The following is a 21,570-nucleotide window of genomic DNA, read 5'->3' on the forward strand; positions in this document are numbered from 1 at the left end:
GGATAGAGGGGTCTTCAAGATTTTCAATCTCAAGCAAATAATACTCCGAGTAAGGCACTACCTTCATCTTGTCGGGGTTGGGAAGAGGGATAGAATTTCGATCAACTCCATCCACCCGAATTTGCCAATAGTCTAGGCCATCATTCGGGTTGGTCTTCAACCAACCGAGGTTGTGGTGGATATAGCTTTTGATAAACATCGTATCACCAATCATATAACGCATGCCACTCAAGTTAACTCTCCGGTTAAGCCGCTTAATCAAGTGGGTGATGAGTCCACCCACGACAACGGCCGTAGAAGAGGCCGGAGAATTGCTAAGCCTTAGTAATGTGAGGGCCAAATGGTGGGCAATGTCAATTTTGAAGGTAGTTGGGTTGGAACGAAGGTAAGAGCCGAGAATTTCCAATTCCTCCGTTCGGAAATTATGATTTTCCTCTCGGCCAAAGATGGTCCAACCCATGTACCGATGCCGAACCCGAATAGCCGCATTATGGACGGTGTTGGCGGCTCTCTTGACCCCCGGAATATCATCTAAACCCGTAATGGCCTTCCATAAGGCACCATGGTCAAAGGTATCGGGTGCCTTGTGAGGGGGGCTTGTGTCAAGCCCAAAATGGGAAGCAAAGGTCGGAAGGGTCAAGGAGTAGTCCTTGTTCATCAATCGGAAGTGCAAAAAGACTACCTTTTGGGATTGACGATGTTTGTCAAGACGAAGGGAGCTCAAAAACTCCCATGTAAGACGGGCATAGGTCCGCTCATGAATTGCATACATCATTTTCATTCCCACCCCATCAAATAATTCAAGAGTAACTTGATCTAGCCCTAATTCCCGCATGGATTGTCGATCAATAAATCGGGTAGGGGCAATAGGGCGTTTCTTGAATAAGACAAACTTACCTTTCATGGTGATTGAAGTGAATTGGATATCCGGGAAGTCGGGATCGGAGCTCATGTCGGTCGCCGCCGCCGCTACCGCCTCACTTTGTTGAAGTGCCAAGTCCCCATTCTCACTCTTTTCTTTGGGGCCATTTTTCTGTGATTTGATGGAGGGCTAAGGGAGGGAAGGAGGTTTGTGTGGGTTTGATGGTGGTAGGGTGGTGGTAGGGGGTGGTGGGAGAGGTTGTTGATGGGAATGAAGGAGGGTGGTTAGGGTTAGAGTGAGAGAAGAGAGAGGAAAGATGTCGAAAAAATGAAAAGAATAGGGTGGTTTTCGTGTAAAATTAGGCGTCAGAATACTCCCACCGGTCGAGGAAGGCCTGGCCTGGTCACCCTACTGGGAAAACGTATTGATTTCAAAAATTTTAGAATTTTACAGAAAACTCCCAGCCGGTCAGGAGACCGGCCGCCGGTCGCCCGGCTGGGAGGACACCCTAGTTTCAATTTCTTCAATATATGCATTCAGTAGGTGGACATTGCCCGCCTTGGTGGGACTTCCTTCTTAAGCCAACTTGCTGTAAATCCCCTATAAGCGTATCCCCAGCCGGTGGGCCGGCTGCCGGCCTGCCGGCTGGGACTTCCCTTCAATCCAATCTGATACTTTTCTCCAAGTATACGCACTCCCAGCCGGTGGACCGGCTGCCGGCCTGCCGGCTGGGACTACTTTTTCTTGCGAATTCGTCAAAATTCCTTTAAATTTACAGGAACTTCCTAGTCGGTCAGAAGACCGGCTGCCGGTCACCCGGCTGGGAATACGCTCCATCACATTTACTCCAATATACCCCTATTCCATTTCCCATCATCTATTGGCCTCGACTTCCGTGTTTTCGACTTTCAAACCCGACTCGGGACGTCGGATAAAGGCCAATAGATGATCAAACGCTTGTTCATCATACAAAAAACCCCAAATCTTCAACAATCATGACCGACAACAATCAAATTGACAAGTAGTATCCATCCAAAATTCCTCAAATTCTACCTAAATGCATGATATATACAAAGTTGCATGGGTTGCCTCCCATGTAGCGCCCTTGTTTAATGTCGTAGGCTCGACCAAGTAAACAAGCCAACAATTTTTCATGATGAGGACGGAAAAGAATCTTAACTCACTAGAAAGGTTTCAAGGATTTTCATTTCCTTTTGGACGGGATTGCCAACATGATAATGCTTTAGTCTTTGACCATTCACTTTAAAAGTCCGGTCTCCTTGGCTTATTTCCACCGCCCCATGAGGGAAAGATCGGACCACGGTGAAGGGTCCGGTCCACTTCGACCTCAATTTTCCGGAAAAGAATTTCAAACGGGTATCGTATAGGAGAACCAATTCACCCTCCTTGAACTCCCTTCTCATTATACGCTTGTCATGAAATCTTTTCGTCCTTTCCTTGTACAACTTAGCATTCTCATAGGCTTCTAGCCTAAATTCTTCCAATTCATTCAAGTCAAGAAGTCTCTTCTCACCGGCCGTTTTCAAGTCATAGTTGAGATGCTTGATGGCCCAATACGCCTTGTGTTCAAGTTCAACCGGCAAATGACAAGCCTTGCCATACACCAATCGGAATGGTGAGGTACCGATCGGTGTTTTGAAGGCCGTCCGGTAAGCCCACAAAGCATCATCAATTTTCAAGGACCAATCTTTTCTTGATTTGTTCACGGTTATCTCAAGTATAGTCTTCAACTCACGGTTGAAAATCTCGGCTTGCCCATTAGCTTGAGGATGGTAGGCAAGACTCTTCCTTTGTTGCACACCATACTTTTTCAACAAAGCTTCCAATGCTCTTTCTCCGAAATGTGTACCACGGTCGCTAATGAGGACTCTCGGGACCCCAAACCTTGGAAAAATGATCTTTTGAAGTAGCTTGATCACTTCCTTAGCATCACAAGTCTTGGTCGGGATCGCCTCAACCCATTTGCTTACATAGTCGACCGCCACAAGTATGTACTCATTTCCGAATGATGATGGGAAAGGACCTTGATAGTCTATTCCCCACACATCAAAAAGCTCAACCTCAAGCATGAAATTCATCGGCATTTCATGTTTCCTTGTGATATTTCCACTCCTTTGACATTTGTCACATCCCTTAACATAAAAGGCAACGTCACGGAATAGAGAGGGCCAAAAGAAACCGCATTGAAGTACTTTAGCGGCCGTTTTCTTGGAACTAGCATGTCCACCACAAGGTAAGTCATGGCAATGGCTCATTATGGAGGTAGCCTCCTCTCTTGGAACACACCTTCTTATTATCCCATCGGCACAAGACTTATACAAATATGGGTCATCCCAATAATAGTGCTTCACATCATGAAAGAACTTCTTCTTTTTGTGATAGTCATAATCATGTGGTATTATCCCGGAGACCAAATAATTGACAATATCCGCATACCACGGTGCTTCACTCAAACTTAGGGACAACAAGTGGTCATCGGGCAAATAATCATTGATAGGGAGCCCATTGTCGACATTGAGGTTGATTAGCCGGGATAAATGATCGGCCACCACATTTTCAACTCCTTTCTTATCCCTAATCTCCATGTCAAACTCTTGGAGAAGTAATATCCACCTAATCAATCGAGGCTTGGACTCCTTCTTGATGAGCAAGTGTCTCAAAGCAACATGATCGGTGAACACTATAACCTTAGCTCCCACTAAATAGGTCCGGAACTTCTCCATTGCAAAGACCACGGCCAAGAGCTCCTTTTCCGTTGTTGAGTAGTTTGTTTGAGCATCATCAAGAGTTTTGCTCGCATAATGAATTGCATGCACCTTTCCATCCTTCCTTTGGCCTAAAACCGCGCCCAAGGCATGATCGCTCGCATCACACATTAACTCAAACGGCAAGCTCCAATCCGGAGGTTGTATAATAGGAGCACTTGTCAAAGCTTCCTTTAACCTATTGAAAGCATCACGACAACGGTTAGAGAACACAAAAGGAGTATCTTTGGCTAACAACTCGGTCAAGGGTCTCGCAATCTTAGAGAAGTCCTTGATGAAGCGGCGGTAAAAGCCCGCATGTCCAAGGAAACTTCTCACCCCCTTCACATTGGTGGGGGGTGGGAGACTAGCAATGACTTCAATTTTAGCCTTATCAACTTCTATCCCACGATTGGACACTATGTGTCCCAACACAACACCTTCTTGTACCATGAAATGACACTTCTCCCAATTAAGCACAAGGTTAGACTCTTGACACTTGTTCAAAACTTTCTCCAAATTCATTAAACAGCTTTCAAAACTTTTCCCAACAACCGAGAAATCATCCATGAAAACTTCCATTTCTTGTTCAATGAAATCGGAGAAAATTGACATCATAGCTCTTTGAAAAGTAGACGGAGCATTACATAGTCCGAATGGCATCCTCCTATATGCATAGGTGCCAAAGGGACAAGTAAAGGTGGTCTTTTCTTGGTCGCTTGGATGGATGGGGATTTGGAAAAATCCCGAATAGCCATCCAAGAAGCAAAAATAGTTGTGTTGAGCTAATCTTTCTAGCATTTGATCCATGAACGGTAAAGGAAAGTGATCCTTCCGGGTGGATTTGTTCAACTTCCTATAGTCCACGCACATTCTCCACCCGGTTACCGTCCTCGTAGGAATCAATTCATTCTTGTCATTTCGCACTACCGTCATGCCTCCTTTTTTGGGAACTACATGAACCGAGCTTACCCACCTACTATCCGAAATAGGATAGATAATGCCCGCGTCAAGTAGCTTAAGGACTTCTTTCCTTACAACCTCTTTCATGATGGGATTAAGCCTTCTTTGTGGCTCAATTGAGGATGCATCCCCATTTTCAAGAAGAATTTTATGAGTACACAAAGAGGGACTAATCCCCTTGAGGTCACCAATAGTGTACCCAAGGACACCCTTGAACCTTTTGAGCAAAGAAATGAGTTTTGAGGTTTGGGTGTCATCAAGTGCACTATTGATGATGACGGGAAAAGTGGAATTATCTCCTAGAAATTCATACTTCAAAGAAGAGGGAAGAGGTTTAAGTTCAACCGTAGGAGGAGGCGTGGAACTCTCCTCCTTCTTACCGACTTCCAACACTTCAAATTTGGGAGCTTGTTCATGAATAGGAGCCAAATCCAACATCCACACATATGCAAGAGTCTCAATATCTCTGTCATCGACCTCATACCCACTAACAAGACAAGTCTCCAAAGGATCCATGGAGGAAGCTTTCGGGTCATGCTCCTCCATGGGATTCTCAAGAATGTCAACAATGCAACAAGTGTCACCTAGAGAAGGAGCTTCTATGGACTTGTGGAGTTCAAATTCCACCCTATCCTCACCCACTTGCAAAGATAGTTTCCCACTCTTTACGTCGATCATAGCTCCCCCGGTGGCAAGACAAGGTCGCCCCAAAATAATTGGCATATTGTAATCCTCGGGCATATCCATAACAAATAAATCACAAGGTATGACAAGCTTCCCAACAACCAAGGGTACATCTTCAATCACACCTATGGGAAATTTAACCGACCGATCGGCAAGTTGAAGTGAAACTCTAGTAGGCTTCAAATCTCCCAAATCAAGCATCTTGAATATTGAAAGTGGCATGAGGCTCACACTAGCCCCCAAATCACACAAAGCTCTTTTAATAGCCACCCCTTGGATAGAACAAGGGATAGAGAAACTCCCCGGATCTTCTAGCTTGTTAGGAAGCTTGTTGGTGTGAGTGAGTATAGCACTACATTCCTTAGAGAGGTTGATGGTTTGCACCTCTCCATTCTTCTTCTTCAAAGTGACAAGTTCCTTAAGAAATTTGCCATAAGATGGAATTTCGGTAATCATGTCAAGGAAAGGAATCGTGACATTCATTCCCTTCAAGATCTCCACGAACTTCTCATATTTCTTTTCAATTCTAGGTCTTGCAAGCCTTTGTGGAAAGGGCACCGGTGCTACATACTCCCTTGGTGATGGAGTACATTCTTTGGCCTTAGTTGCGATAGGCTCATCTTGCTTTGGAGGGTCAACCATCTCCACCTCCTTAGACTTCTCCACCATAATCTCATCTTCTTGCACAATTTCAACCGGGTGCTCTTTCAATACTTCACTTGACACCCTCTTCCTCTTCCACTTAGGAGATTTCTCAACCTCCTCCAATTGCTTACCACTCCTCAAAAACACCGCATTCATCTCCCTTGGGTTAACCGTATTACCCGGAAACTTCCCCGGATTTTGAGCCAATTGACTCAATTGTTGAGAAATTTGGGCCACATGAGTTTCCGTAGCCTTTTGTGATGCCCGTATTTCATCATTCACCCGGTTTTGTGAGGCAATGTGGTTATCAAGCTTTGAGTCGGATTTTTGATTTGCAATAACCAATTGTTCAAAAGCTTGTTCCCAAGATGGTTTTTGAGGGGTTTGGAAGTTTTGGTTTTGTGGTTGGAAATTTTGGGTTTGTTGTTGATTGAAATTTTGACCCTTAAAACCCCCAAATGGTTGTTGGTTTTGGGTGATGAATTGTTTCCCTTGGAAACCGGGTGGAATTTGTCTTTGGAATTGAGAGTTTTGATTGAACCTTGGTTGTTGTTGAGGTTGGGAAGTGGTGGGATTTTGAATGTTTTGTGAAGCATAAGACAAGAAAGGGTGAGTTCTTTTTCCATTGACAAATTGGTTGTTGTTATTATTGTTGAACCCTTGTCTTGCACTTGTGGACTCCCAGATCCCATTTACTTGCTCATAGCATTCCTCACCTAGGGGTGCAATCAAGGGACACCCAATGGGAGTATGCCCTTGTTCACCACACAACTCACAAGACAAGACTTGCCTCATATCGGAGCCTTTAGGTTTTGAATTTAGCAAAGCAACTTGTTGGGTGAGTTCATCTAGCATACCCTTAACCTCCACATTCAAAACCGAATTAGAATCCTTGCTCTTGCCCTTCCTCATTTGCCTATCACTTACCCATTCCATAGTTCTTGAGGCCATCTCCTCAATTAGTTCCTTTGCCGCTTTATGCCCCAAGATGTCTAAGGCACCTTTCCCCGATCCCGCATCCAATGAAAGCCTAAGGTCTTGAGTCAACCCTTTGTAGAAATTTTTCACTAGCTCGGCCTCGGAGATGCCATGGTGTGGGCATAACCGTTGGAGCTTCTTGTACCGTTCCCATGCCTCATATAAGGTCTCATCCTCTTCTTGAGTAAAGCTTTGTAATTCACTCTTGACTTTGGCCGTTCTTGAGGGTGGGAAATATTTGTTCAAAAATGCCGAAGCCAACTCATCCCATGTCTTGAAGGAATCCGGGTCACAATTCTTCAACCAATCCTTGGCCGAACCCCTAAGAGAACGGGGAACAACCTACGGCGAACCGCGTCATCGGAAACCCCATTTGATTTGTACATATCACAATTTTCAAGGAAATCATTTAGATGATCATTTGGGTTCTCCAAGGGACCTCCTCCAAATTGGTTGTCTTGAACAAGGTTGAGCAAGGCATTTTTAATCTCAAAGTTATTAGCTTGAATTCGTGGCCTTTGGATGCTTGGATTGACTATGTGCTTAGGAGCCATAGTGTCTCTTATCGGAACCGGATCAACCATGGTGTTAGGCTCTTCTTCTAAAACCCCAAAAGGATTTTCAAAAACTTCGGTAGCTTCTTGGTGATTAACTTCTTCAATCGGTGGAATATCAAGTAAACCCCTTCTTCTTAGAGAATTAAGTCTTCTTGCCGTGGCTTCAATTTCGCGGTCAAGTTGATATATCGGTTGACCTCGTCTTCGTCGCCTACTCATGCAAAAGACCTAAGCACTTGAAAGAAAGGATTAGTAACAAAGGACTTAGTCTAAACTAGAACAAAAACGATTAATATCAAGCCGTACTCCCCGGCAACGGTGCCAAAAACTTGATGGTCTCAAGTTAAACCTCGCAAGTGCACGATTTTATCGTTGTACACTTAAAAGGGTCGATCCCACAAGGAGTAGGTGGAGTACTAATCGTTCTAATTCACCGGTTTAGCTAAGTCGATAAATAACAAAGAGGGTAGTAACAATCTAGCGCTAAACTATCAAATTTAAAGACAAACAACAAGATAAGGTAAAAACAAGCTAAAGATAAAGGAAAGATCAAATAAAGAGAAGGACTAGAACTCGGTCCGACCATAAACATGAGAAATTCCACATACTAATCGTCTCGGCTAATCAAAAGGGGTAGAAAGGTAAGGGGGAGATGGCTCAGTCCGCCTAGAACCTCCCTTCCGGTCTCGCACTAGGACACTAGCTACTCCGACTAACCCCCTCCGGGTTCGAAAGTCGGTATCCCTAACTCAAAACCCGACAACCCCAAGAACATGCATTTTCCCAAGGAGGTCGAGTGAATGGTCAAGGTCATTAAGCCCTCATCATATTCCGGGTCATCCCACTCCCCCTTCCGGAGGTCGATTTCAAACGCTAGCCTAGAGGCACCCTCCCTCGGTTCTCCCTTCCGGTCTCAACCTTAGTTGGTGACAAGGGTCGGTCCCCAAATATTCGACTAACAACCTAACCAACTTCCGTTGGTGGACGAGGGTCAAAAGCCGACACTACCCGGAAACCAAACCTTAAGCATGAAAATTCCCCTAGACCACCCTAACCAATTTTCCCCACAAATTAGCCTTGGTGACAATTAGTTAGTGAAATTACCCATATCGGGTCAAACCGAGTCCTAAAAGGAGACTACTCACTAACCATGGTCCTAATTGCAAAATAAACAATAAAGATGGAAACTTTGGTCACAAACATGGTGAGGAGATGAATCTTACTACTAAGCATGCAACAAATCAACAATAATTAAGAGAAGAAGAGATTATTTCTAATAACAAGATTAACTAATCTAAAAGGCACAATCTTTAACCAAATCAACTCAAAGATTAAGTCTTTGAGGACAACTATTCAAGGATGAACAAATGAAAGAGAATCAAAGCAAAGAGGGACAATGAAAAGGTGAACAATGATGAAATCAACAACAACAAACAAACAACAACAACAATTTTAACATAAACAATCAAATAAACTTGAAGGAAGAACAAAATGTAAACAAATGAAAATAAGGAGAGAAATAATACCAATCAAGAAGCAAGAAAGGAATTATGATAGAATAAATAAGTATAAACTTTCAATCTTCTTCTTACAACCCAAATTCAATCACAAATTAATTGAATTACTAGTCTCATTAAGGAATGATTAGCAAAAGGATTAGCAAAGTTTTAAACTTGAAAAGGAAATATTCTCGGATCTAGGGTTCGTGTACAAAAGGGGTTTAAGAGGGGGTATTTATAGGTTCCACAAGGATTAGGACAGAAATTGAAATGGGCTTTGAAACACGCATATGCACTCCCTACGGTCAACCGGCCGCCGGTGCTAGTGCTGGCTTACCGGGAGATCTCTGGAAGTTTGAACACGTTTTGAAGTCATCAGTGTGTGCACGGCCGGTCGACCGGCTCCGGTCCCCGACCGCCGGGACATCTTTGACCTTGAATCTTGACTTTTTCTTTGGGGAACTCCCGGCTGGCACGCACGGTCATTTAATGGTGGGAGATCCTCGTAACTTTCTTCCAACTTCTTTGTTTCCTAGCTCATTGTGTCTTCCCCAAAGGCGTAGCCGCCGGCCACCGGTGGGATGCTCTTTCTTGTTTCTTCCTTATTCTCATGTATATCGTGCTCCCACCACCGGGTTTGGCCGCCGCCTACCTACACTGAGAGTACTTCTCAGCATCATTCCTTCATCTTTCGTGCGGGGCTTAGTATTCCCGTCTTTCTAGCTTCGTTTCACCCGTTCTCGCCTCGATTTCTGCAAGGGGGCCACAGTGTCATAGTAAAGGGAATCGGGACAAGAAACGAGAGGAAAGGGGGTACAAAACCGCCTCAAATGGGGTCGAATATGCATGAAAATAGAGGGAAAAAGAGTGCAAAATGGTCCTATATCAGCGCATAATAGTAATTCTATAGCGACCATATTCAAAACAATATAGTTTGTCGGTTAGTTCAATATTTGTTATGGTTTGTAATTGTACATTGTATACGGTAATGATACCGCGAATTAACCATAGGGCAATATGTCAGCCTGACACTCTATGGTTAATACTAAATATCCTTATATTCAAGCAATGCTATAGAATAATCTGGATTATGGCTAGAGATAGTGTTCCGGGTAATCATCTTAATATTCTATTTAAAAATGTTAGAGGGGTTAAAGGGTAGAAGTTGCAAATGATATATTGATATTGATATAATGAGAGAGGAAAAGAGCTAGTGCCTAGTGGGGAGGTTTTTCTAATTGACCGTCACAGTGTCACTTACCGAGTTACGTATTTAGAAGATGATAGAAAGAATGGGTGTGTATGCGTAGACATGTATTTTATACAGTAAATTTACAACAGCTTGACAGATCACCAAAATTTGGTATATTTTATAAGTATTAATGATTAATGATAATGATAATGATTAATGATAATGAACTCTACTATCCATATACGGAGTATTCCATTAAACAATCTCAATTATAATTTTCTCTTCGTCTATAAAACCATAGAAAAGAACGGCGTAGCCATCTAAGATTTTATAGGAGCATATATTATGAATCATGAATCCTCCACGATCCCAATAATGTCACCATTCTTGTCACGAGAGAAACTATAGTTAATATCATAAGGCCCTAACGAAAGTGATTTAAGTATTACGGGTAAGGAACTAATTTGTCGGGTTAAACCGGGTTTCGGGTTTGGATCGCTATTTCCCTTGCCCAGTGTCTTATTTGGGAGCTTGTCACTATTGTTTGTTGCCTCCTTTTCTTCATCAGTGAGCCCGATTACAACATGACCCGAACCCTCTTTAATTTCTGCAGATGTAATTTTGTCCATTGATTTTATGGGCTCGGCTTTGTTTTTGTATATAGTGTATAGGATCAATTGGGTTGATCCTAGCACAAACCCAATTCCATTCGGTACCTGCATAACAATTAAATTACCGAATTAATTTTCACAGGAACTTTACTTTTACACATATTTTATCTAGTTTTGCATCCATACCCTTCTAAGTTCTAACCTCAAAATAATCAAACAAATCTCCAAACAAAATGAAACTAACGAAAATTTCTTAGATACATGATACATCGGATACAATCTTTATGACTTCAAGCAACGCGTTAGTGAATATCTTAATAAAGTGAGTGATCGTTTTTACTTTGTTAAGGAACTTTTTCGTTATCAACAAAAGAGTGTTTTTAATTTCAATTTTCTTATATATATAGGTGAAATGACGTGGTATACTAATTAATAGAGGAATTCCTCTGAAACTTTTTGAAAGTTATTATCAACTCAAATTTCTGAAAAATTTTCAAAAATTGGTAAAGGTAAATACTAGTATTTGGGAGGGGGTTACAATAATAATAATATAATCAGATTCGGTAAGCTAACAAACACAGATACTCATGTAACACACTTGTATAAAACTAACACAAAGTATTACTATGAAAAAAGTAAGTTGCTAAAATGTTATTGACGTTACCTAGATAAATAACAATGTGATTTTGTAAGATTTTAGTAAACACTTATTAATATTAAATCTTTTTTTCTCATCTAGTATTGGAAGAAATGAAATCAAACTATTCTTTATCAAAATCAACCTAATAATTAAAAACTTGTCATTTTCAATTATGCAACATTTGAGAAAATGCAATATTAAAATTTTAAAAATAACTTACCCCCATAAAGTAGTCCTTAACCAAAACAGAGTAAACAGACCATACTCCAGCATTGAGAAAAAGGAACAATGACAGAAAGAATGGCATGTACTCCACACTCTTCTTCTTGATCACAGTTCTCTGATACAAAAATAAACTCGCTTGTGAATTATCGGGGCTCTGATACCGTGTTAAGAAGATCATCTCCACCAGAATATTTAAATATTTTAATATCCTAATATAAATTAATCAAATAACAAACTAATAAAATTGTAAGGGATCTTACCATTGCAGTTAAAGGAGAAGCATACATGAATATGGTTAATGCTGCACAAACGGATCCCACCACCGTTATCCGAAGGCTTCCATGTATTGCTAGCAGATTTACGGCTATTACTACTCCCACAAAGCCGATGTTTAATACTCCCAACGCGATTAATGTTTTAATCTGAGTTTAAATTATAAGCGCACATTAGTCTAGAATTAATAACATTATTATCATTATCAATGTCAATATGTCATGCTAGACCAGACAATTAATTAAGAAGCATATATAAAAAAGGGAATTGAACCTTCTTTTCCTTGGTAGCAAAGATGATGAAGAGAGTGATATAAATTAGCTGTAGAACAGTGCCGGCGCCATTAACAGTCATTATAAGCAAACCTCCAGGCTTGAGATAACCGTAGAATGTCCATAAACTTGTGCTTAGTAGTGTGCTTATGTATGGCAATGACTTGTAGTTTTCTGTCGATTTCTTCACTATTATTTTCTGAAATGTCCGTCTACATATTCACAACACAACTCGCTCTATTAGTTGCTAAAACTGGTTACTAAAATATCCTGTTTTACGATAAATTTGTTTAAAACTGCCGGCCTTACATAAGTAGAAAAACGTAAATAATCTCTAGTCGATATATATTATTGAGCAATGACTTCATGAAAAGGCTGAAAAACTGTAGGCATCAACACAGAGAAGTTTGTGTAATGACTTACATTGGAGAAGCAAAGACTAAGAGTGAAATAATATTTCCTGCAAAACAGAATTAACAAACGATTCCTAATTAGGATACACGTTAATTAGAGGCGGCAAACAATGACACGACACGAAAACATGACACGAACCCGGCAGAAAGTTAATGGGTTTGGGTTGAGCCTTAATGACCCATTTATGTAAGTGGGTCGACACGAACACGACACGAGATTTAAGTGGGTCGGGTTTGGGTTGAGCTCTCTAAACACGAACCCGACATGAATGACCTATTTACTAAATTAATCATAATATTTCTTGATTTTCTATCGCATGAATATACTTACACTTTTCAAATATAGACAAAATACGAAAACACGACACGAACCCGACACGAAATTAACGGGTTAGGGTTAAAGCTTGATGACCCATTTATGTAAGTGGGTCGACACGAACACGACACGAAATTTAATTGGGTTGGGTTTTGGTTGAAGGGTTCGTGACCCGTTTACATGTGACACGAACTCGACACGACCCGATCTGTTTGCCAGGTCTAACGTTAATAATACCTTATCTATCTAGTTTCCACCTAGTTTCCACCTATAATTAACTTTGTAAAAGTAGTTAATTATAGGTGGAAACTAGATACATAAGCTATTATTAACGTGTGTCTTAAGGGCACGCGTTAGAAAAACCGATATATATATATATATATATATATATATTATGTATATGAATATGCGCAAATATATGTAGTACCAAATGGGAATGAAATTGGAATAAAAGAAGTTAATTACGTAGTGAAGAAATTAACCTAAAATGCCAACAATGAAGCTTAAACTAGCGGCAGCCATGGATTGATAAGGCAACAGCTCAAAAGCACACAAACTCACAAATAAATACAACACTGAATCAACAATATGAAGTCATGGACCATTACTCTTTTTATAGGGTACACATAAAGTATCTCTACCGCTGAATTAATGACACCTATGGCTGTTTTAAAAAATATATATTTATTTATTTTAAATCCCACAACTTGTTGTTCACACTTCACGATTAGGCAAATTCTCATTTAAGAAAGGTATATCCATGTTGAGAGTCTAGGAGGATCATATTTGACCCATTTTATTATACAAGTCTCCCTTCACAAATAAGAATTTGGGTTTATTACAAGACAGATAGCTCCGTCTTAAAGAAGACTAAGGCTCTGTTCTTTTGGACTTAATTTCAGTTCTAATCAGTTCAGTTCAGTTCAGTTCAGTTCAGTTCAGCTCAATTCAGTTCAGTTCAGTTCAGTTCAGTTCAGTTCAACATTACTATTATTATTCTTATTGATATTCTTATTATTACTTTTATATTAATTTATTTACTATTGTTATTATTGTTATTATATTATTTTTATATTTATTATATTACTATTATATGTATTAATAATTAATTCGTATTGTTTATATTATTATATTTATATTTAATAGATTTATTATTATTATTATTATTATTATTATTATTATATTTATTATTTTATTAATATATTTATTATTATTAATATTATTTATAACATATTTATTATTATTATTATTATTATTATTATATTTAATATTATTATATTAATAAATTATTATTTAATATTTATTATTTTATTAATATACTCATTATTAATATTATTAATCACATATTTATTATTATTATTATTATTATTACTATTATTATTATTATATTTAATATTATTATGTTAATAAGTTATTATATTAGACCTATTATTATTATTATTATATTATTTATTTTTTAGTTATTAGTATTAATATATTATATTATTATTAATAATGTTATCATTTATATTACTAATATATTATTATTATTATTACTTTATTTATTATTATATTAATATTTTATTTTTTATATATCTTACTAGATTATTATTATTAGATTATATTAATATATTATTATTAATGAACAATATTATAATAATATTTATTATTATTATTGGTATTATTTTTATTATAATTGATGGAGCATATTCTGCACCGCTGACCAAGTCAACATATTGAGCAAGGTCAAAGATATCCACAAAGAAGCCAACGACTCGAGGGACGACCTAGCCGATCGCCCCCATCAGCTGCCAACCTGGTCCGGCATGACAACCTGCCAAAGTGAACACATACCGCGTACTCATATCCAAGACCCCTCGGCGGTGAGTCACGGGGCCGCCGCCGACCATAGGCCCCCGCCGAGGGGTAGATCGGTCTTTCCACCGTTAGCCACTTGGCCACTACGTGACAAAAGGTGAAGTCTATAAATACTCCTCAACCTTCATTGAGGAAAGGATCCAATCCAGAAATACACAACTTAACCTAAATACACTATTCATCTGGTATAATCTTCCTTATCTCTCTACAATATATTCCTAGCCAATTAGCATACAACTTATACATCTAAGTTTTCGACTTGGGCGTCGGAAGGGTACGCTTGGCTCAAAGCCAAGCCTCGCCTCGTTCATTGTTGCAGGAGAGGCCGAGAGGAACGATTAAGACCAAGGGAGAATCCAACTCAAGACATCATTCAACAAGCCACGGGTGGTAACTATACTTGCTCTGGAATTACACCCGGAACAATAATATTTATTATTATTATTATTAATATTAATATAATCTTTTTATTATTATTATTTGATTGATTCGATTGATTGAATCGATTCGATTGATTGATTAGATTTAGTTGATTGATTGATTCGGCTCCATTAAGTTGATTGATTGATTCACTTATTGATTGATTGATTGATTGAGACAATTTCAGTCCAAAAGAACAGGGCCTAACTACTATAATAAAGTTGCATATGTACTTGAAGCTCTTGTCGAAAAATTCTTGAGTACACCGGGTGTACCACGTCATCGTACACCCGAGCCAATAAGATTATTAGAATTACCCACATTTTCCATAAATAATAAAGCAAAATCTAAATAGAATATGGTTAAAGGTTTATCATTGATTAGGGTGTACAATAATCTTGTACACTCGGTGTACCCAAGAATTTTTCAGCTCTTGTATTAGGTAGTAGGAAATTATTTTAGTTTAATCAATTATATTGCTTGTAATTAAAATAGAAAGTTTGAAAAAAATAATTATGGCAAAGCTTAGATAGTGAGAGTTCCATTAGTATTGTTCTACAAACCTACAATCAATTATATTGCTCGTAATTAAGAATTTTTTGGATTATGAGGATTAATTAACAAAGTAATTAATTAGAGACTTAGCGCTCATTTAAAACTATTTTGGCCCAACGGGACGTTATTTTTTTTTCCAGTTTTTCTACAAAGCCGCTAAACTTCTTAGCGGCTTACCCTAAAGTTTCAGTAGCTACTGGATTTGAGAGGTGTGAAATTTTAAGTGCAATTAGGGTAAGCCGCTAAGAAGTTTAGCGGCTTTGTAGAAAAACTGGAAAAAATAAATAAAATGATGACGTGGGACATTGGTCCAAAATAGTTTAAAATGGACACTAATTCTCTAATTACTTTGCTAATTAACCCTCATAATTCAAAAAATTCCTTAATTAAAACTAAGTTTGAAACAAATAATTATGGCAAAGCTTAGATAGTGACTAGTGAGAGTTCTATTATTATGGTCCTGCATTACACAACTCTGTTTAAAAACAAAAACAAAATAAAATAGCAAGAAAACGAATGTTGTAGCCAGTAGGCACATGCATGATATTCTCACAATTTTACTCTCCCGTTCCGGTCAATTATTTATCTTTGATTTTGACACAAAACTAAAAAGAGGGAAAATCCTCATATCTGAATTGTGATGCTTGTTAGTGGATGATAAGTAGATTAAATAAATGTATTGATCAAATTAACCATAAAAAACCTTCCTAATATAAAAAGTTAAACATATGAATGTAAAATAAAATAGTTAAACGATTGATCGAGACCGAGGGAGTACTCAATTAAGCATTTAAGCCTATTAATCTACTTTACCCTCAAGAAAAGTACGTAAACAATGAGAGACTAATGCCCTATTTTTTTGGAGTTAAAGTCACTCTATTTAAGTTGAGTTCAGATCCTACAAATTCCGTTCAGAAACTTTCAACAAAATTAAGTTTAGATCCTATAAATTGAGTTCAAATCTTATAAGTTTAGTTCAACAAAATTTAGTTTAGTTTAGAAAAGTTCAGATCCTATAAGTTCAGTTCAAAAAATTTCAAAAACGTTAGGTGAACTTATATTTATTATGTTAGACATGTTAAAACCGTCGAAAACAAGCTACGATTCGTAAAACGATTCGTAAATCGAGTCGAAAACAAGCTTTGAAATCGCGTATAAAATGGTCGCAAAACTCGCTTTAAAACCAACTTTTCAAATCAATTTAAAAGCTACGATACGTATGTTGAACTAAATAGAGCTGAACTGAACTGAACTAAATGTAGATGCTTTTGATATTTCGAATTAGTAAATTATTAACCAATCAGACATACTAAATATCTTTAATATAATAGGTTAAAAATTTATCAATCAACAACCTCCCAAATCCGAGAGATCAAAGTGCGGCACTGCAGGAACCCCACGAAAGTAAAGGGACTAATAACGCCAATAAGCTAAATGGGAAAACTGGCCAAGTGAAGGTGATGATTAGTGTACGGCAATTGAAGAGGTCGGCAAACCATAATAGATCATGTGACCTGTTGAAATTTTTGTCAATGGTAAGTCGATCATACAAATATTATTACGAGTGCATTATTTGCTTTTTTTTCTTTTCTTTTTTTATACAAATAATGTGAAATAAAATTAAAATAATCTGAATATGTGTAATTAGCGTTTATCATTAACTAGTGTTAAAAACATGTAATTAATCCGTTTCAAATCTATATATATATATAAAAGAGAGTTTTTTCGAGCGATTTGAGAGCGTCCACATCATCAAAAATAAATTTAGGAAAGTATAATTTTTGATGTAAAAATAAAGTGGAGAATCTTTTAATTATTATAATATGTATATTTCCTAAATAATATTCAAGTGATGTTTCCAATTTTTATATCAAACTGTTACATTTCATTTGTCAAAAAAATATCGTTAAAAAAATTATGAAAATAATATAATTAGCTTTGTGGTAAAAAATGCTATCATTAGAGTATAAATTTCATATTATTTGGACATATTAAAGATGGTGTAGTTCTTAATATGTAAAATTGTGTATTTTTTAGTATGTTTTGTCCCACATTGGAAAATAAGTAGGTGTGGTGAATATACTACATATAAATAGTAGAATTGTCCCACATCGAAAGATTAGTATAAGGTGAGTTATTCTATAATTATAAATAGGAGGCATACTTGGAACTTAGACATCAACCCAAAATCTTTTGAGTCTCTTAAGTATTGTCTTGGAGAACTCTTAAAAGTTTATATCATTATATTTTCTACCTATAGTTTTTTTATATGTCCCACATTGAAAAATAATGTAGGTGTGGTAAATATACTACGTTTAAATAATATAATTAGAATTAGAATTGTGTTAAAAAAAATTCTATCATTAGAGTATAGGTTCATATCATTTGCACATATTTTAATTATAATAAAAATAAATAAAAAACAAACGTATGAATATTAATAGATAATATAGTATTTGCTTATTATTAAATCGGGTTGGATGTCGAATTAGGTTCAAAAAATATGGTGTACTTTTAAATATGTTATTCGTCTCACATTGAAAAATAATGTAGATGTGATAAATATACACTATGTATAAATAGTTGAATTGTCCCACATCATAAGATTATCATAAGGTGGGGTGATCCCATGATTATAAATAGGATTTATCCTTGGAACTTAGGTATCACCCCAAATATATTGAATCTCTCAAAGTATACTTATTATATAAGAGACTTTAAACATAATCTTGAATTAAATGTTAAATTTTTAAAGTTGTAACATTTTTTTAGGTGTGAGAAAGATCGATAAAATGGTCAATATTATAACAAAAAATTTTCATGGTACCCTCGAATTTTGTTAGATTACACATAATACCCCTAATTTTATGTTTGTACATATAATACCCTTGTGTTCACTTTTTTCATAACGTTGTTACTCCTATAAGTAATTGAGCATGCCATGCTATTTGTGTTTTGTTATTTATGTATTAAATGTTAGTTTATTAAATAAAATATAGATTAAAGAATTAGATGATGAAGTGTTTGTATAATAGATAACAAAAGAAAAAGGCGTCAAAAGTCATAGGAGTAATGACGTTATGACGGAAGTTGTCAAATGGTATTCTGAGAAAGAAAAAGGTGAACACAGGGGTACTATTTGTAGAAACTTAAAATTAGGAGTACCATGTGTAATCTACCAAAGTCAAGGTTACCATGAGAAATTTCTAATATTATAATGATATAGTTAATTAAATTTTCATTTATAAGAGAGTGATATCGGTACCCATAAAACAATAAAGGGGGTATTGTTTTTTAATTGTTATTTTATTGCCACGCCATCAAACTTAGCGTCCATTTAACAGCCTTTACATTAGGGGGTATCATGGGCAAAAAAATGGAACCTCAAGGATACCATAGGCAGTTTCTTAAAAGTAGGGGTAACATGGAAACTCTGACAAAATTAAGGGGTACCATGGGAAATTTCCGTATCTCAACTATGATAAAAAAAATTGAAGAAAAACAACGACAAATATTAATGGAGAGTACTTGATCATATTATTAAATTTAAATATAACTATTAGATATAATGAGTAGCAATTGTCCGTATTCGGTATTCGGGATCTGATTGAATGTCGAACTAAGTGCAAAAAAGATGGTGTAATTCTGTATATGTTATTTGTCCCACATTGAAAAACAAAGCAGGTTTGATGATATACTACGTATAAATAGTAGAATTGTCCCACATCAGAAAAATAACCCAAATTTGGTGAATATATATTACTTATAAATAGTAGAATTGTCCCACATCGAAAGATTAGTATAAGATGAGTTGATTATATGATTATAAATAAGAGTTAACCCACGTATATATTAATCTTGGATTTTTTTTAAAGAGATATTTTAATAATATGTAAACAAATCATTAGACATAGAATGTAAACATTAAACCCTTATAACATTTCATTTTTGCATTATAAATAAGTTAATTACCCCGTTGCAACGCACGGGCATTCAAACTAGTTTACAATATTTTTAAGAAGTGACTTATTTGGTAATTTATTGGCTCTTGTTCACGGTAATTTAAAGTTTTTGAAGATAAAAGAGATGCAACTGACAACCGTATCTCTATGACTTTATATATACTCTAGTAAAAAAAAGAAAATAAAATGGTGACGACTATGAATTTCTACGGCTAATTTTTGTTTCAGATTAAACTTTTTTTGTCTGAAATCAGACGGATAAATATGTGACGAACTTACGATAAAATGTAAATATTTCTTGAAAAAATGCTGACCATTAGTTATTTTTGTTAGTTACAACATTTTGTTATTAAATAGCCATTTTTTATCATAAAGTGGAGATATTTCTCATCTTATGTTGAAACGGTCTTACTCAATTTCTAATTATGAAAATTCATCCACCATTGTTACTTTGGTTGAAAGTCCACATGAATGGCAATAGGTCTCACTTAAGACGGGTTATGTATCACACACATGGGTAAATAAGACAAAAAGTAGAATGTATAGTGAATCACAAATGACTTGTCTTACCCGTCACAAGCTTGTGACGGATATCGGCCGTCAGAAATGAGAATTTGTACTGGAGTGGTTATCAATGTCCTCATGATAATTACGTAATATTTTTTTGGTACATAAAAATTTAAGTTTAAGGATAGATTTTACCCCATTCAAGAAATCTATTCTGTTTGTCAACCTCATCTTTAGTTTAATTTCCTGTTCAAATAATGTAATAATAAAGTCCGACTCAGAGAGTCAGGTAGGTACTGTGTAAAACACTATCTTTATTGCTGCCACACAAAAAAAATCCAAGTTAGGCCATGGGCTTCTTAGAGAATTTAAAGTGGTGTTTTGTTAAGAGATATGCGGGAAAGAGGTGATTGATTACGGCGACACAAGGTGCCTTATATAGTTTACAACCGAATCGTAATCTCACAATAATAGGCTATAATATCGCAATATTATGCTAACAAGAAGATATGCTAAGATACGATTCTAACAATAGTATACTGCATATAATTTCCTAATACCCCCTCAAGCTGGAGCATGAAGGTCAAGAGTGTCCAACTTGCAGAAAATAGCAAGGAATTGTGGTGCACCCAAAGCTTTGGTGAAAATGTCTGCAAGCTGCTCTGTAGTGGGAACATGAGCCGCGTTAATCAAACCTTCAGTAATAGCATCACGAACGAAATGGCAATCAATTTCGATATGTTTCGTTCGTTCATGAAAAATGGGATTACGAGCAAGGTGAAGAGCGGACAGAACACTTGCATTAGCAGAGACAAATTGACGTATAAGCTGGTAAGAAGACCATGAAGCCATTTCAATTCACATACTATATTCGCCATGGACCTGTATTCGGCCTCCGTAGATGACAGGGAAACGTTGGTCTGTTTTTTTGTCTTCCACGAGATAAGGGAGCCACCGAGAAAAATATGCTACCCCGTCACTGACCTACGCGTGGAAGCCCCAATCCGAGTCACACCATCCGAAAATAGTAAAATCGCTATCAGCCTGCAACAAAATGCCATGTCCCGGTTCCCTTTAAGATACCGTACAACCCTTAATGCAGCTGCCATATGCTCTTGTCGAGGCTCGGACAAAAATTGAGACAAAATATGAACGGCATAGGATACGTCGGGACGGGTCACAACAAGGTAAACTAGACGCCCAACAAGACGTCTATAGGACTCAATATCGTCAAGGACCGTGCCAGTGGCAGCCCCTAAAGTGTGATGTTGTTCAATAGGAGTTGTCGCTGGCTTGCACCCAAGATGCCCGGTTTCAAAAATGATATCAAGCGCGTATTTGCGTTGACTAATATAGATGCCTTCGGCGCTCCGC

At 37.3% G+C, this 21,570-nt stretch overlaps 1 protein-coding gene and 1 non-coding gene across 2 annotated transcripts; one reads left to right on the top strand and one right to left on the bottom strand.

The window, feature by feature from the left end:
- Positions 1–7,003: 7,003 nt before the first annotated feature.
- Positions 7,004–7,110, top strand: LOC141589372 (small nucleolar RNA R71). Its single transcript, XR_012520314.1, has one exon. It is a non-coding gene; the product is annotated as a small nucleolar RNA R71 (small nucleolar RNA).
- A 3,196-nt stretch (positions 7,111–10,306) lies between these two features.
- Positions 10,307–13,484, bottom strand: LOC141586203 (bidirectional sugar transporter SWEET17-like). Its single transcript, XM_074407349.1, has 6 exons — positions 13,378–13,484; positions 12,590–12,626; positions 12,168–12,378; positions 11,882–12,043; positions 11,617–11,736; positions 10,307–10,861 (listed from the first exon to the last, which is right to left on the bottom strand). Exons 1-6 carry the CDS (start codon positions 13,415–13,417, stop codon positions 10,496–10,498), a joined length of 936 nt encoding a protein of 311 aa, XP_074263450.1. The 5' UTR covers positions 13,418–13,484; the 3' UTR covers positions 10,307–10,495.
- Positions 13,485–21,570: the final 8,086 nt, after the last annotated feature.

Source organism: Silene latifolia, chromosome 6, assembly GCF_048544455.1.
Source record: "Silene latifolia isolate original U9 population chromosome 6, ASM4854445v1, whole genome shotgun sequence".
Classification (NCBI taxonomy): domain Eukaryota; kingdom Viridiplantae; phylum Streptophyta; class Magnoliopsida; order Caryophyllales; family Caryophyllaceae; genus Silene; species Silene latifolia.